Source organism: Pezoporus wallicus, unplaced genomic scaffold (genome assembly GCF_028554395.1).
Source record: "Pezoporus wallicus isolate ANWC-B61680 ecotype Strahan unplaced genomic scaffold, APGP_CSIRO_Pwel_v1 contig_8476, whole genome shotgun sequence".
Lineage (NCBI taxonomy): Eukaryota > Metazoa > Chordata > Aves > Psittaciformes > Psittacidae > Pezoporus > Pezoporus wallicus.
Genome location: NW_026641139.1, coordinates 154,090 through 169,974, shown reverse-complemented (window position 1 = coordinate 169,974; position 15,885 = coordinate 154,090). Strand labels below are relative to the sequence as shown.

The 15,885-nt window shown below is 45.4% G+C and overlaps 1 protein-coding gene across 3 annotated transcripts in view; it reads left to right on the top strand.

The window, feature by feature from the left end:
- Nucleotides 1-389: 389 nt before the first annotated feature.
- ALPK3 (alpha kinase 3) overlaps nucleotides 390-15,885 on the top strand; it is a 34,947-nt gene continuing 19,451 nt past the window's right edge. The window contains exons 1-3 of one of the 3 annotated variants that reach the window (XM_057422099.1): nucleotides 390-532; nucleotides 11,477-11,515; nucleotides 14,740-14,861. In XM_057422099.1, coding sequence (XP_057278082.1) covers nucleotides 390-532; nucleotides 11,477-11,515; nucleotides 14,740-14,861 — 304 coding nt within the window. Of the gene's footprint in view, nucleotides 533-11,476; nucleotides 11,516-14,739; nucleotides 14,862-15,885 lie in introns of those variants that run through there. The other 2 variants (XM_057422100.1, XM_057422101.1) reach the window with 2 other exon arrangements.

Sequence of the window (15,885 nt, the reverse complement as noted above, 5' to 3'; positions counted from 1 at the left end):
TGGTGCCACTGCCCAGGGTGGGAGCCTGCTGCTTCAAGAAATCAGGCATTTTTTAGCTGGTCCAGGGATGTCTTCGAGGTGCAAGAAAACCCCAAGCTGCGGGGGGTGGGGGTGTTATTATAAATAAAATAAATAATACCGTTTCTCCTGAAAAGACAAGCTCGAGCTAGCAGCGATGGATGGAGGAAGGGGGGGGGGCAGCCCGGCGGCAGCCAGGCCTCAGCCGGGCAGGGCAGGCGGCCCCCGGCCCCTGGAGGCCGGGCTCCAGGGGCTGCGTCAGTCGCCACCGCCCCCGAGTGACAGCAGCATGTGCGGTGAGGCTATAAATGCCGGCGGGGACGGGGGGGGGGCAGTGGTCGGGTCGGGGCAGCCGCGGTCCGGCCGCTGCCATGGGATCTGCCCGTCGCGACCTCGGCGACCTCCACGGGCGGGGAATGGACGCCATAGAGGGGGCGGAGGAGGCCGAGAGCAAGGCCTGGGCCTCCCGCCCCGACCGGCGCAGCTACCTGCTGGGCATCCGGCCCCAGAACAGGTGAGGAGGCCGGGCCGGGGGGAAGAGGCTGGGGCGCGGCGGGTTTCCCTTGGCCCGGCCGCCGCCGAGGGTGCATGCTGTCACCAGGCCCGGGGCCTGCGGAAGACATGTGGAAGGCCAGGGAGCGGTGCGCGGGGACGAATTGGGCGGAGGGAGGTGGGAGGAGAGCAGGCTGGCAGCGGCCCAGCATGTAAGGCAACACCCGGCCCCGAGCAGGCCGAGACGCCGGCTGAGCTGTTGGCGGAACGGCTGTCATGGCCTTTCCCGGCCCGGAGATCTCCTCCAGGGTGGAAAAACCAAGTGAGGGCTCGAGCTGTCCGAAAGAGCTCGTTTGCTGTGGCCAGGAGAGGCCACGTTTCTGTGAGGGTGCAGGCGGGGCAGGTGCGCTGAGGCCATCACCTTGCTGTGAAATCACGGTGGACACGAGCTTGGGCCTCCCAAGTTAAACTTGGGTACAGGGTTCTGTGCTGACCTTCCTGCCTCTACTGTACTGAAACCGTGTGTGTTATCGACACCAGACACCAAGCAAGGGGCCTGCAGAGTGTGTGCCTTATCTTATTGTCAAAAAGGTATTTCTACAATGTAGATACAGGCCAAGCAGTGATGAGAACATCATTCCTAGGTCAGAAATGGCCTTAGGCACAGGGTCTGTGGTGGGAATAAGGCTTTGTTTGCACAGAAGGTATGATAAACATGTCAACTGAGACTGAGGTTAGCAAATACAAAAATGCAAGGCAATGAGCCAGGAAAGGCAAAGGTGTCAGTGATTGTGCTAGTCATTCAAAATAAATTACTTTGAATTCACTAGGAATGCTCTTCAGTCTGTAAGCTCTTGAAACAAGTGTGCCTCTTTCAACAATTTATGAATAATCCATTTCCAGTGTGTCAAGCATTGATGCCTCAAAAGAATCAGAGACTCATAAAAATAAATACAGGACCAAAAGAGATTAAAAAGTGCTATCTGGAAGTCAGATGTTAAAACTGAGGTAATGCCAAAGTTAAATTGCTTTAATTCGGTTCCCTTATGATTATATCGTAGCATGCAATCTAATTGCAGTCTGTCTGCATACCATGGCATCTTCAGTACCAGCAAATGCCCATACAGCATCCACAACCAGGCTGTGACCTTGGACCATACCAAAAGAAATCTGTAATCAAGTTTGATGGCTTCATTTTGCAGATTACAAGTAGAGAGAGTCTTCAGTAAATAAGATGTTGAGGTGTTTTGGTTGCCTGTAGCTTGATCTTCCACACCACTCCCTCTCCCCCCTTCCCCCAAGTATGTTCTAATTGCAGCTTTAATCAGTTTAATCAGGGTGATTCGTTCAAGCAATACTTCTAGTGTTCCCCACTGACTTATCACAGAGTGGTTTGGGTTGGAAGGGACCTTAAAGCTCATTGTTCCAACCCGCTGCCGCAGGCAGAGGACCCCTTCCACTAGAGCAGCTTGCTCCAAGCCCCTGGGTCCAACCTGGCCTTGAACACTGCCAGGGATGGGGCAGCCACAGCTTCTCTGGGCACCCTGACCCTAACTCTAACCCTCACCACCCTCACAGGGAAGAACTTTTGCCTAATGTATAATCTCAGTCTCCCCTCTGGCAGGTTAAAGCCATTCCTGTTTGTCCTGTCCTTGCAGGCCCTTGTCAAAAGTCCCTCTCCAGATTTCTTGTAGGCCAACTAATACCTAACTATTGGAAGACTATTACAAGGTCTCCCCTGAGCTTTCTTTTCTCTAAATCCCCAAACGGGATTTCATTAAGGCCACCGAGAAAGGCACAGAGGGATGTAGCACTTCTGTCTGGGTTGATACTGTGGTTTAGGCACAGTAAATCCAGCCTGTATCTGAAAAGCTCTGGCTCCTGAATGCCTTGAACTTGTCAGGCTAGTGCTGTGGGTGGGTGCTCCATGGGACCCCGATGCTTTTGCAGGTAAAAGGACACTGTGCTACGACACTTAGATTTCCAAATATTGTCCAGTCATTTTTTCAGCCCATTTCTGTACTTGTTCATCAAAGCCTGTAGCAAGTTAATTTCATTTTGCCTGTTAACTTAAGTGGCTGCCACTTCTGTTGTAAGAAGCACAGAGTAAATATTCACTAAATAGCAAAACTGACCCGTCCATGTGGTCACGACACCTTCCAGTTTCTCTAATGAATTAGGGAGGTGGAATTTAGAAGTCTCATTCCCTCCACAGCCCTGAGAGCACCTGAAAGACTTGAGCCAAAATGCATGGACGCTGTGTTGTTATCTATAATGCGGGGCAATGGCTTGAATGGAGTGAGGCTTTTTGTCCTGTAATGAAATAATGTATCATAACAATTCTGGAAAGCAAGCAAGTGGAATGATGTAGCAAGAAGTTTTTCAGAAAGCAATTATGAGTTTAATTAAATCCAGGAGCATCTGGAGAACTTGCCTCGGAGAACTTGAAAAGCAAGATGAGTGACATGCCTAAGAGCAGATAATATTCAGCAGTTCTCTAACACAGGACAGTATTTGAATTTGGTGGGTTTGGAGCAAACAAAAATATGGGACAAGTGATGCAGACACAGAATTGTGGTTGGAGGCTGCTATGGTGGTTAGAAAGTAAAAATGGATATTCTGATCCAAACCCAGTGTGGGGTTGTTTTTCAGTCTTCTCTGTTGCTGTCTTTATGTGTATTTGTAGAGTGTGCTTAAACAAAATATTTGCCTGCTCTCTTCACTGATTCTTAAAGCAGTGGCAAGTACAGTGTCATGATGGGGGTCCTTACAGGCATGGAAGTATCTTTATGAGAAGAAATTAAGGTTAGCAATTGCTGCTTCTGATGTGGCTCATGAATGTGTTTCATCTATGTGCTTGCATTCATGAACCACGTAGAGTAGACTGGATGATTTTACTTGGTCTCCCTAATCCTATAGGAGGAAAGGGGTGTTGTGTAAATTAAAGCATACTTATTTGGAAACCAGAACATGGTCTTTCTTGGTTTTAAGTTGTAGAATTTGTCAGAGGTGGTGCACCAGGGTCCAAAAGAATAGAGATGTTGAGAATGGCTATAGAGAGATAATCTGTTTATTACATGGAATATTCAGTATATTTACTTTTTGTACTCTTGGGAACTGGTCTTTAGGAAGAATTTTCTCTGTGAGCAGATAGTTCAGTGGCAAGAGATCACTGCCTTTCCTTCGCTGGTCTTTTAACATACCAGATAACAGACAATGTGAGGAGCAGCTTATGGTCATGGTGACTTGTCTTCTGCTTTGGCAGTTGACAAGGCTTTTTTATTTTGGGGTAGGTTTCTTTTTTTTTAAACTCTTATGTCTCAAAGCATTTGACTGTAATTACTTTACAAAGTGAAAGGAGAAGCTGTCAGTCCTCTCCAGGGTCTGCCTTGGCTGTATTCATGGGCCACAACTTCAAGCCATGTCTTCAGGTATCCTTAATGTACGAACTAGCTGAGTCTGAAATATGACTTGTGCAGAGAGATACGATTTTATGTAAAAACTTCATCTTGAGTCCTAGGCAAGCTCCTCTGTTGGAAGTGATCTGCCCCTCTTTTCTAATGCTGATGTCAGCTCCTTGGTCTCATTACAGCATTGGCTCCTTCTTAAATATCTTCCTACTGTCATAGCTTCATCGTATGCAGATATTTATAGAGTATAGTGGCTTTGCCTCTGATCTTTTCTTGGATGCTGTCTCTGGTTGTGGAAGCAGTTGAGCTCAGGAGAGTGCTGTGCCACCTGGCTTTTCTGGCTAGAAAACATCCTCAATCTTGTACCTCTTGCTTTGCACATAATATCAAATGAAGATGAAAGATATGTTACTATAATAAAGTGAGCTGAAAACTCAAGAGTGCTTATTTCCTGAAGAGCATGGAAGGAGCATAGCTTTCTTAGCTCAGAGGAGTTCCCTCTTCAGCAGTTAGGCATCTGTAACTTACTATGGGACCTTGCTATTCGTAATATCATAGAAAGATTTGGGTTGGAAAGGACCTTAAGGTCATCCAGTTCCAATCTCCCGCTGTTGCAGATTATCTTAAGTTTTACTGAATCTTTCTATATTTTGTGTTTGTGAAACAGTTATCTATAGGAACATCTTGATTTAAGAAGTTAGCTTTTATGTTAGCATGGGTTGCTGTGTTACTTGAAATCTGACGCTGTGTTGCTTGAAGTCCTTGCTCTCTGTAACGTTAGCCTTAGTCCTTACTCGCTAGACCATAACCAGAGCACCCAGGTCTGTTGTATATAGGATGAGTTATTTGACAAGCTGGCATGGTAGAAATCTAGCCATTCAACTTGGCAGCAAAACTTACTTTTAGGATGTCCTGAAGTAAACTGCCTTCATTATAATACTACAAAGCACACCCACAGATTGGGAAGACCCTCGCCCAAGTGAAGACCCTTCCCCCATGCAAGTGTTGTAGCGGAAGAGAATATTATAATTGTATGCAAATCACCATAACTGGGAGTGTTCTACCTTATTATTTTTGTGTATAAATGTAACTATGAAATTGTCATGGGGCGTGCTTGATTTGTGGAAATTCCACTCAGCACCAGCACTGCAATAAAGAAGTGCCTGCTTCTTAATGCTCCATTAGGATTAAGGAATTTATTCTCCTGACTTTCAGTGGCACTGCCATGGCAGGGATGCCTCACACTAGACCATATCACCCAAGACTCTGTCCATCCTGGCCTTTAGCACTGCGAGGGATGGAGTATTTATCACTTCTTTGGGCAGCCTGTGCCAGTTCCTCACCACCCTCACAGTAAAGAACTTCAGGACCCACAGATAGATTTCCACGGACTTGTGCACATTCAGGTGCCTAAGATGATCTCAAACCTGATTCCCTCCTGCAGAGGGCCTAAGGTCTTCATTCTCCCAGTCCCTGCATCTGTATTCCAAGACTTGGGTGGTGTGGTCAGGATACTTGCCAGTGAAGAATGAGGCAAAGAAGTCATTGAGAACTTCAGCCTTCTCCAAATCCAGGGTAGCCAGTTCTCCAGTTTTGTTCTGGAGAGGGCCCACATTATCCCTAGTCTGTCTTTTTTTGGTGACATACCTATAGAAGCCTTTCCTGTTGTCTCTGACATCCCTGGCCAGACTCACTTCTAACTGGGCCTTAGCTTTCTTGACCTGAACCCTAGCTTCCTGGACAATGTCCCTGTATTCTTCCCAGGCCTCCTGTCCCCGCTTCCACCTGAGCATGAGGTCAAGCATGGCACCTCTCCTTGTAGACTCCTCTTGTTACTTGCAAGAGGAAGTTGTCTTCCACGGAATCAAAGAACCTCCTGGATTGCTTGTGCCAGGCCATACCATCCCTCCAACAAATGCTGGGGTGGTTGAAGTCCCCCATGAGGAAAAGGGCCTGCAAGAGTGAGGCTGTTCCTATTTGTCTATAGAGAGCTTCACCCACAGAGTCCTGATCAGGTGGCCTGTAGCAGATCCCCTCAGTAATGTTTCCTTTGACCCTAACTCCCAGACTTGCTGTTGGGTATTTTGGCAACAAGTGTTCTAAATCCCTAATAAGAAACCTTTTGATGCTGTTGCATCTGGGGAAATTCAGTCCATTTATCGTGTTGAATGAAAGCGTCCCAAATTCTGAAAGGAGGGAACATCCAGTACCCACTGCAAAGGCAAAAGTAAAGGCATCAATAAATTCATCTGCAGTCTGTAGGATCTCTAGGACGGAGGCATCACTTTCCTCTCAGTGCAATTATCTGCACAGTAATGCTTGGGGCTCTTTGGCAGTTGTGCACATTGAATAATAATCCCAAACTTCACATTTTGGCCCCCATTAAAAAGCCTCCTATCCTTATCTTCTAGAAGGTCAAGCAGAACTGACTGTAGGCTGATGAGCTGATAACCTAAGCTGGAAGATGAGTGTGTGGAGCTGGACGAGCAATGGCCTTCAGGGCCAGTGTTAAAATACAGAATATATCACATGTGTAAACTTTGTTCTTCTCTGGAAACTTTGTAAATGGAGACATTTCCCAGGCCTGGATTGCCATCTGATTGCATGGACAGGAGAGCATGATTTTCTCTGAACTGGGCACCTCTTGTTCCACAGCAGAGGCCATTTCCAGGAGACAGCATGAAGACCTGCTCTATCCTCACTCTGTTTCAGCAAGAGGAGAAAGATCTTGGGTGAATGAGGGTGTTGTATGATACCAACTCAGTCTCGCACTTTACAGCGTCACCTGGTACAAGAAGAGGACGGCAGAACTGTTCTGAACAACTGTATTTTTACCTTGCTGCTTTTCTAGCCCACAGCTACAAAAATCTACGCACAATGAGTTACCAGGAAGATGTCCGCTTTCCTGGGCATCTCATTGCCTAGTATTTGCTTTGCTTTCTTTTATTCTTTCTCATTCCTTGATGTCTTTCAACTAGTTACCAGTTTAATTTGGACCATAAAGGCAGCAATAGTTCAGAATTAAAATACACAGGTCTGGGCCATCTTCAGGGTGTTACAGAGGCTGATACAGAAACACGTAACTTAATTTATTGTTTTCCACCTTCTCTGTTAATGCCATCTAGCTCTAAATTCTTACATGCAAGTCTGTGTTTATCTCTGCTCAAAGTAAATAACCTGCAGAAAAACTGCCATATTTCTCCAGCTCCAGCATCAATTCATTCCGTGACCTTGCCAAGCAAAGACTCAATACATCCGTTTTCCAGTCTGTAAAATAACAATGTGTCTTGTACAGCTCCATAGCACTCACAGCTGCTTTATCTCAGGATTGCTGGTAATTGCTGTCATGGTATATGAAACACAAACACACTTGTTCTGTGTGTGCATGAAGCACTTGATAAGAAGCGGGACACGTGGCAGGAAAGAAGCATAACCATATGTACATGAAGGCTTCATTGTTGGCTTTTTAATGTTGAAACTGTTTGCTATTGACATTGGAGAAGACATTTGGAGTGCTTTGTATTTGTCTCAAGTAGTATCAACCTTGGAGGCAGAGAAGTTCATATGAAATCTTATACTTGAAAATCTGCATGTGTAAAACATGCCCAGTGTCACTGGTGAGAATGCCAGCAAGAGGGAGAATCTGTAGGGGATTGCCAGGGCCATCCCTCTGTCCTGCTCCCAGGATGGAAGGGCTGCCAGTTCTCATTGGGCTTTTCTGAGGAGCTTTTGTGCAATGCTGATTCCATCAAAACCGAACTCACATGTCTCAGCTTTGCTGTTGTGACATGTTTTGCTGTTTACTTACTGCACTGGACAACATGTGTGGCTCAGTTTTTGTGCTGTGGAGGAACACTGAAATATATTAACGGCTGTTGCAGCTCAAGCTGCAAGTACAAGTCCCTGTACTTGTATGTGTGAGGGTGGAACCGCTGTGAAGCCTATTTCAGAGTCTCCTGAGCACTTGTCAACTTCCATATGAGAACATGAGTTGGAAGAAGAAAGATTTCTATAGGGAGAAAGAATATGGAAAGAGAAGAATTTCAAACAGTGATTGCATGACAGGGTTAGAAAAGGTGCCAGATTTAAGATCTGTGTTTTCCAAGCAGTTAACTTTTCAGTGCCAGGGGGGTGATGTACCAGCCTAGGCCATCAACCTGAGCAGTACTTTTAGTGATGAAAAAAAGTGGGTGGTGTTGATGGTTCAACCTCTTGCCAGTGCAGCAAGACTGAAATTTGGCATGTCCAACCCTAACTGTTCTATGATTCTATGTGCATGAAAAACGGGGAAGGCTGTCTTCACTTCCAAGCAAAATTCTGAGTCATTGAAGAGCTAAAACCTTTAAGAGGATGGCAAAATTCCAGAAGAGTTTGAAAGTATCTGATAAAACAAAATTTAAAGAACTGAGGCTGGTAGAAGGTACATAGTAGAAGGGTATAATTCTACGGTACAGTACTACAGTGGTTAATAACTAAACCTGTACTTTCAGGGGTAGCTGTGCTTCAGTTCATAAATGCAAGGTGCCAGAAGAGGCTTTCCTCCCACTGATGCTAGACATGCATATCTATCTGAGCTCCAGTAAAGAGAAACCAGTACCTTTAGACTTTGATTCACCCACTTTAGATATGTTCCTCAGGATAAGTGTTTGCTTTCATCCAGGAGCTAGAATGTCCCCAAGCTTGCTCAGGAGAGACATCCACTGCTGATGCTGCATTTCATGAGCAGAGTCCTGTATTGTGTGCACTACCAAGTCTCTGGGGAGCTGAGGACACAGTCCAATCCCAGAGTATCAGACTAGTCATGCTGGGACGTCTGTCATGCCTTGCATGGAAGCCCCATGTTTCCAATCATGTGGGCTTGGTTTGGAGTCTGGTGTAGTTATGCTGCTGCAGCTCTGTGTGGGTATGATGTGAATGTCATTAAAATGAAGGGAAACACCAGTTGCCTGCAAGACAGGGCTGTTCTGGCATTCAGAATTTGATCTTGCTCTCTCTGTGCTTAAATCTCTAGACTGGAAAGCAAATTTTACTTGGTTCCTTAGCATATTGAGGTTAAACTTTAGTTAATGCATGGATTTTACCTTTTTCTTTTAATAATATCAATGATCCTGAAGAGACCCTCAGACCATGTTACAGGATGTGCAGTGAATAAAACCCAGGTTGTGTGCTCAACACTGGGGATTAAAAAGAAGTATTGATGAAGCTCCCTGTTTGAGTACATTTATGAGCACGAAGGGTTCATGGCACAGGCACCCTTCATTCTGACTCTTGCTATTTGAGTGATTTTCTTTATGTCCAAGCCAAAACATCTTCCCATTTGTCTTATGCAAGAAAGCAAGATTAAACCCACTTCTGCCTACACTAGCATTCTTCAGCAGCTTTTTAGAATCTTCCCTGCTGGCTCCTCAGGCAATTCCCAAACCTTAATATTTCTGGAGGCTAGAAGGACATTTTTCTCTTGCACTCGTATGCAAAATGTTGATGGGTTCATTTACTGTTGAAAAGTGGTAGTTCAGATAATGGAAGCACGTGAGTTATGTTTCCAGCTAGACAGAGCTGCCTGGGGCATCCCAGAGCACATGGACCCAGCACATGGGTGCTGCTGGCCCAGGATCAGCTCTGATGGCTCTGCCTGAGAGGGTTGTGGGGATGACCCTAGGAGGTCAGGGCAGGCTGAGAACAGCTGGAGGTACAGTTTGAGCTCTCTAATCTGTTATGGTGTCTGGGGGTGATGAGGACAAAGTGATGTGCTGGTCAGTAAGATAATGCAAAGGCATGCCTTGCACTGTTGGAAAGGATATGGGGCTCAAAAGGATGCCCCAGATAGTGGGGTTCAGCTGGAAAGACAGAGGTCCTCTGATTTCTCCCATGGGCCAGCCCAGCTCATGCAAAATGGATCAGGTGGCTGATCCTCAGCCTGTTATGGTTAGTGTTTGATTTTTCTAGCTGGACAACACCTGATCTGTTCATCCTCTGACAGTTGTGAACAGCATTTGGCAAGTGAGAGGGATCAGGATCATGTGGCTGGGAGTGGAGAGGGTGAAGCCACTGGCAAAAGGGCAAGTGCCACCCATATTTCTTTGGTTAAAGCTGCTCCTGAGTGCTGTCTAAAACTTACTCAGTCTTTGCTCTCCTGATCTGAAGGAGAGGAGTCAGTGAGCTCTTCAGAATGCTGGTTTTTTTTTTCAATTATTTGTGTAAAGTGTCAGACCTTCAAGCTGAACTGCTTTTTTACTTATAAATCCCATTCAGGTTCTGCCTCCACAGGTGGAAGTGCCATATGGTTGGCAGGAGCACTTTTAAGAGACTATCTGTGGTAGTTATTAGGGTAAGACTTGAAGTCCTGCTGACTTCCATGCTATTGAGACAGGCACAGAACCCAGATGTGATCATTTGGGTAGGAGATCAGAAGAGGTGCACCTTTGTTGGTTCTTCATGCTGTCTTCTGTAACTTTATCATAAAGCACTAAAGTTTGGTTGTTCAGTGGTGGTCTTTAGTGCACAAGGCTGCAAGGCTCAGAAGGTTTGATCTGTCTGCATGTACCAATATAGGAGTCTGACTTCTTACATCCCAAAGGGGATGTCTATACTGCAGTCGCTTCTGAGGCTATAATGGTGAGATTGTTGCATAGGCATAACTAAGATATATCTTGGTGTGATTAAATCACTGATCTTACGTGCTGCTGACTACCTGGTAGGTAGTTTAGGCTTTTGACTGTCCCGTGGGTGACCTGAGGGTGCGTGGAACTGCCTCTGACTGCTGTGGGTCAATGCCAAGAAGTTATTTCCTACAGCCTGTAGAGGGCTGCTGACACAATGTGGCCTTTTGGCTAGGACATGAGTCCTTGAAGACACTTCTTTGGGAGAGCTGGTGGCCACTGGTAAGTAGCTCATCTGGGTGTCCCTTGTGTAGAACTTGGGTATTTGATTCCACTCACCCCCTCCCATGAGCTGGTTAATGTTATAACATGTTAGTATGTTCCTGCAAAGAAAGCAAAACCTGTAGATTCTTGTGAAGTCTACTTCTTTTATTTTAATTTTTTGCCAGACCTTAGTGACTTGGGTGGCAAGCTGGGAAGCGCTGTATAGTGACCATCGAGTTTTCAGTTTCTCCAAAGAGCTGTCCTTGGAAGCGCAGAGGGTGACCAGCTCAGGCCACCTGCTTTGCCAGCAGAGAAGTGGGCTTGCAACGGTCTGTACTCCTGCCTGCCGTTTAATCAAACATCTCCTGGGGTGGAGTTGCTGCTTTGAGCACAGTGCTACGGATGGTGCATGGAAGGCTCAGGTGCTGCTTCTTGGAAACCTACTTGTATAAATGTCTTACACTTATTCTCTGTGGTTAACGACTATTTCATTTTTACAGCCTTTGATTTCAATTGATAATGTGGCTTGCTCGTCCTGGCAGTCAGCCTGAGTGAGGCCGTTGTGCCTTCTTTTAATAGGAACTCTGACCTGTGCAAAACAACTCATCATTAATCATCTCTGTAACGGTTTGTTTATTTCAGCTCTTTTCCATGCTTCTCCTTCTAATGTTTTTTATGCTGTTTTTTGCTTAGCTTATCAAGCAGCAGATTCTCTCCCTCCAGTTTAGGAAGGTAAAACTCTACGTTGCATTAAACTGCTCTGACCAACACTGAATCTGGCTGCACATGATTAATCTATAATGCTTTGGTACCAACTAATTAGGAGAGAGCCTGAAAGTGATCTAACAGCCTTATACTGCATGATTGGATCCCTAATACTTGTTTGAACTTCAGACAGCAAAGTGAATGCTCATTGTAATTCCTGTGTTAAGGAGCAAGAAATATTTCTCTTTCTTAGTCAAAGGATGGATGCTCAGCTACTTCTTGATATTAAAGAGAGATTTCCATCCAGAGACATTAAAAATTAGATGAGCCTGCCCTGATACTTTAAAAGAAGCATTTTTCTTCTCCCCCCTGCCATCCTGTGCCTTGATGTGAAGATCCTCATTCATTTGGACTCTGCCCTGAAATGCACTTATACAGCTGTACTTTGCCTTTGGCAAAATAACACATTTGGAAATCAGTTGCTATTACTGACTTGCTGCAGAAGCAGGTAGAGGAATGACTGTGGAGGGAAAGGCCTCTCCAAAACACCCCTGTAGCTGTTTGACTGCTAACCAAAGAGTAAGGAAAATAAAATAATGATGGAAAGGAATACACTTCTTTAAATCTCCTTTTCCAGCACACTGCTTTTGTATGGAAATCCCTCTTTAATGTGAAAAGGCTACTGAATTGACAGTGTCCTCTGCTGAATTGCTGGTGTCCTCTTCCACAGGACAAAGGCTCCAGGGCTTTTCTGCAATAAAGATGCAGCTTCAGGAAGGCCTGGAGGAAGAGAGGCTGCTGCTTTGTATCAGATTTCTTGAATGCTCTGAATTACTGGTTTAGAAAGCAATATGAATTGGACAAGTCTCATTGCAGCTGGAGGGAGTCAGCTGAGAGCCCCAGAGTGCTGCAGTTTCCAAACCCCCTCTACCCTCTCCCCCTCCTGCGACTAATACAAGGGTTTCTTTGAAAGATTAAATAGACCTTCCAGGGCTTCTTGCCAAGTGTACATTGGGCAAATTTTCTCTTATTCATCTGCTCTGCCTGTGGAGCCCCCAGCTTCTTGTGATGCTGCTTTCCTAAAACATTCAGTAGCCTTTGCTGTGTTTCACCTGACTGTGAGATTTGCACTGAAGGGACGAGACTTATTCCTGGCACTGCCTGCTGATACCGATGGCATGGTACTGGGATTAAACTTGGTCACAAGTGTCACTATGTGTGTGTGCGCATCACTTTTTTTGAGATGCTGATCTGGTTGCTCTCCTGCTGGTGTATGAAATGTTCACTGATGCTTGGAAAGTTCCTTTATGTGGATCTAAAAGGCATTTACTGGCCTAGGGCTGGGGATCTGTATTGAAGGAGCCAGACCAGTAAACCCCACCAGTAACTGCTTTGGTACTGGATTGTCTGCCTTGCTCTTTGGAAATGGGAGGTTTTTTTCTCCTGGGGTTGGAGCATGGAAAAGTTTCTTTCATTTGAACAGCTGTTGGCTTAAACAGCCCTTTCTAGGCCTTGTAGCTGTGTGAAGAGTTGCTTGCCCCAGTCTCCTGGGGACCATTGATTTCCACAGGAGAGTCTGAGCTGTGGAATCTGTTTTTTACCCCATCCCACATGTGTTTGCATATAGACAGTGCTTATAACCCTCCTTCAGTAGATGATTCAAGTTTGCAACAACCCCAGCTGTCCTTGTCCTGTACCCTTGCCCAGCACAAAGTGCCTGGGAGTTTGGCAAGATTCCCGCTGCGTCCCAGCTGTTTGTTACTGAGGGATTCATCTCCCTGTGTCTCTTACAAACCTATCAGGAAGCCAGAGTGAAAATGATAGGACTGCAGCCTCCAGGTAAGTTTTTGGATGGATGAAACATGCTGTGGTTGTGGCACCTTCAGTCCCTGCTGCAGAGCCTGTCAGTGCACCTGACCTTGCAGGGTTCATGCTAAACATGGTGGGTTTTTTTTCTTCCTGAGCAAGTCTGCTTCCTCAGCAGGTAGAGCATGAGTAGCATCAGCACCAGCATTCTGCCTGCAAGCCGGGGGCTGCTTGTGAGGATGGGGTCTTCCTTATGGACCTATCACAATGCGCTATGAGCACATGCTCATGGTGAAGTTGTGTCAGGAATGATTTGGGGGTTTGTTCTATCTCTTGCATGTCTCTAGAACCTGATCAGTTGTTTAAGGAATGTCTTTCAGTGCTGAAAATGCTATAATGAGAGCTGCCAGCTACCAGTTCTCTTGCAACATTTGCTGTTTCTCCTAAGATCCTTGCACTTGAGACCTTGGGGTCCTCTCTCCTCGTGTAAACATGTAGTGTTTTAATTCCAGAGGGGAAAATGAAAGAAGCTCTTCCCTTCCAAGAGTCCCAGAGCACTATGCAAATGAAGACTCAACTTGGAATTATACAGTTTTCCTTTAAGAAAACTCAGATCTTCTGGGGCCTCTCTTGGTGATGCTCCAATGGGGTTGGCAGTGCTGTATGGTGATTTATCACAAAAATTGAATAGTGCTTAAATGACTGGAGAATATAACTTCCTTTTCTGAGCTTCATAGATTGCACTGTTTGGATAGTTACGGCTATTTGGGTGACCCAGCCTGAACTTCAAGATCAGTGCCTGAACTCATGGAGTATGTAGCGTGAGTGCCTACCTGCAGCCGAGTGAGGTTAAAGACGGAATGGATATCAGCTTCACATACAGTTCTTGGGCTCAGAAAGCTGCAAGCCAGGATCAAGGTCTCCTTCAGTGAGCTGTCCCTGAAGCAGGCAGCTTTTCTTAGTTCAGAATTTTCAAAGAGGGCTGCTGTGTTCGGGAGACATGTTCAGTTGACCCTTGGCTTGAAATTACATAGAAAGTCTTCACATATAAAGTAAAGTCCCAGTGAACAGAGTAACACTTGAAACACTGGTAGTGCAGTGCTTGGAATGTGAAGCTGACTTTGTTAGGGTCCTCCTTTGGGCCTGCTGCCTGATTCAGGAAGCGTTCAGGTGCAATGGAGACATATGGTTCTTGACATTCATCACCCTGACAGCCATAAGAGTGAAGACAAAGAGACACTTTAAATTAACAGTCATCTTAGGGGAGAAATAAAGGTCAATTACCCTGACACTGGACTGGACTTGTGAATAACCTGCTGTAGGGATGATGGGAGGAAAGGAAGGCATACATAACAAGAACATAGGCTTCTAAGATGAGTTAGAAACTGGACCCTGTGATTTTTCTAGTACTTTGATGTCTAAGAAATGCTTCTTGAATCTTCCAGGAGCACCTTCTGCGCAATCATTTCTCAGCTGACGGAGGAAACCCAGCCACTATTTGAAACCACTATCAAATCCCGTTCTGTGTCCGAGGACTCTGATGCTAAATTCACATGCATAGTGACAGGTAACAGTGTCTCCTGTGAATAACCTGGTCCATTTGCTGGACTTGCACTAGTTAAACTCTAAAACAAGGCAACACATTAAAAAGTTCACTGTTGCCAGAATGCAAGTAAAGATTCAGCAATTGCATGATGGTTTCAGCTTTAATTGAAGGGGGAGTGGGAAAACCATCTGAGATTTTAAAGAGGCAAAGGCATATCCTAACATCTCAAATGAGGCAAGTTACAGACCAGAAAATGGAATATGCTGGTTACTGCTTGAGCCAGCTACATTTTATTGTCCTAATCTCTGCTGCTTCTCTAATCCTGGACTCCATAACGCAGGAATTTTGACGCAGGCTGTCATACTGGAGCCAACTCTGGCTCTCTTCGCTGGCTGTAAGTGGTTAGAGTGCATTTGCATCAGTGGTAAACTAGTGCATCTGTCAATAGCTGAAATAAAAGCTGGTTTCTGCCCAATAAGCTAACATCTCACCTTGGGCAAGAAGGGGTTAGACCAGTAACAGGAGGAGGGGGAGGCTGAAAAAGAGGGCTGGTACTAAGGCATTATGGTGATGTGACATGGCAGACATTGGTGTAAAGGCAGGCAGCTCCTTTGCAGATGAACTTTTGTCTTTTAAATATAGAGACTCCAAACTGGTTTTTTTTTTGGTAGTCTGTACGAACTGTGTAGGATTATGACTCTGTGATCCTTCCTGATGTTGCTCAAGTCATTTTTTTCAATGGATTACTCAGTGGGAGACATTAAACAAGTCTGTAAGTTTTGGAAGGAGGAGGATGTCTCCAGTTAGCCTGTTAGCCACAAGGACCAAGATTTTCCCAAGATTTAGGAAATCTAGTTTGCCATTAAAAACATGCTCTAAATAAGCTGTGCACCAGGGAGAGCAGCCCGAGCCCCTCTGAGAGCTGCTGGCTTTGAATTCTTGGCTCTTCTGTTACAGATTCACTTGTTTTACAGGTCTGACTTTCTGTGCTTGCAGGGGTACAACTGTTATATTGTTAACCCCAGCAGACCACTTTCTGTTTCTA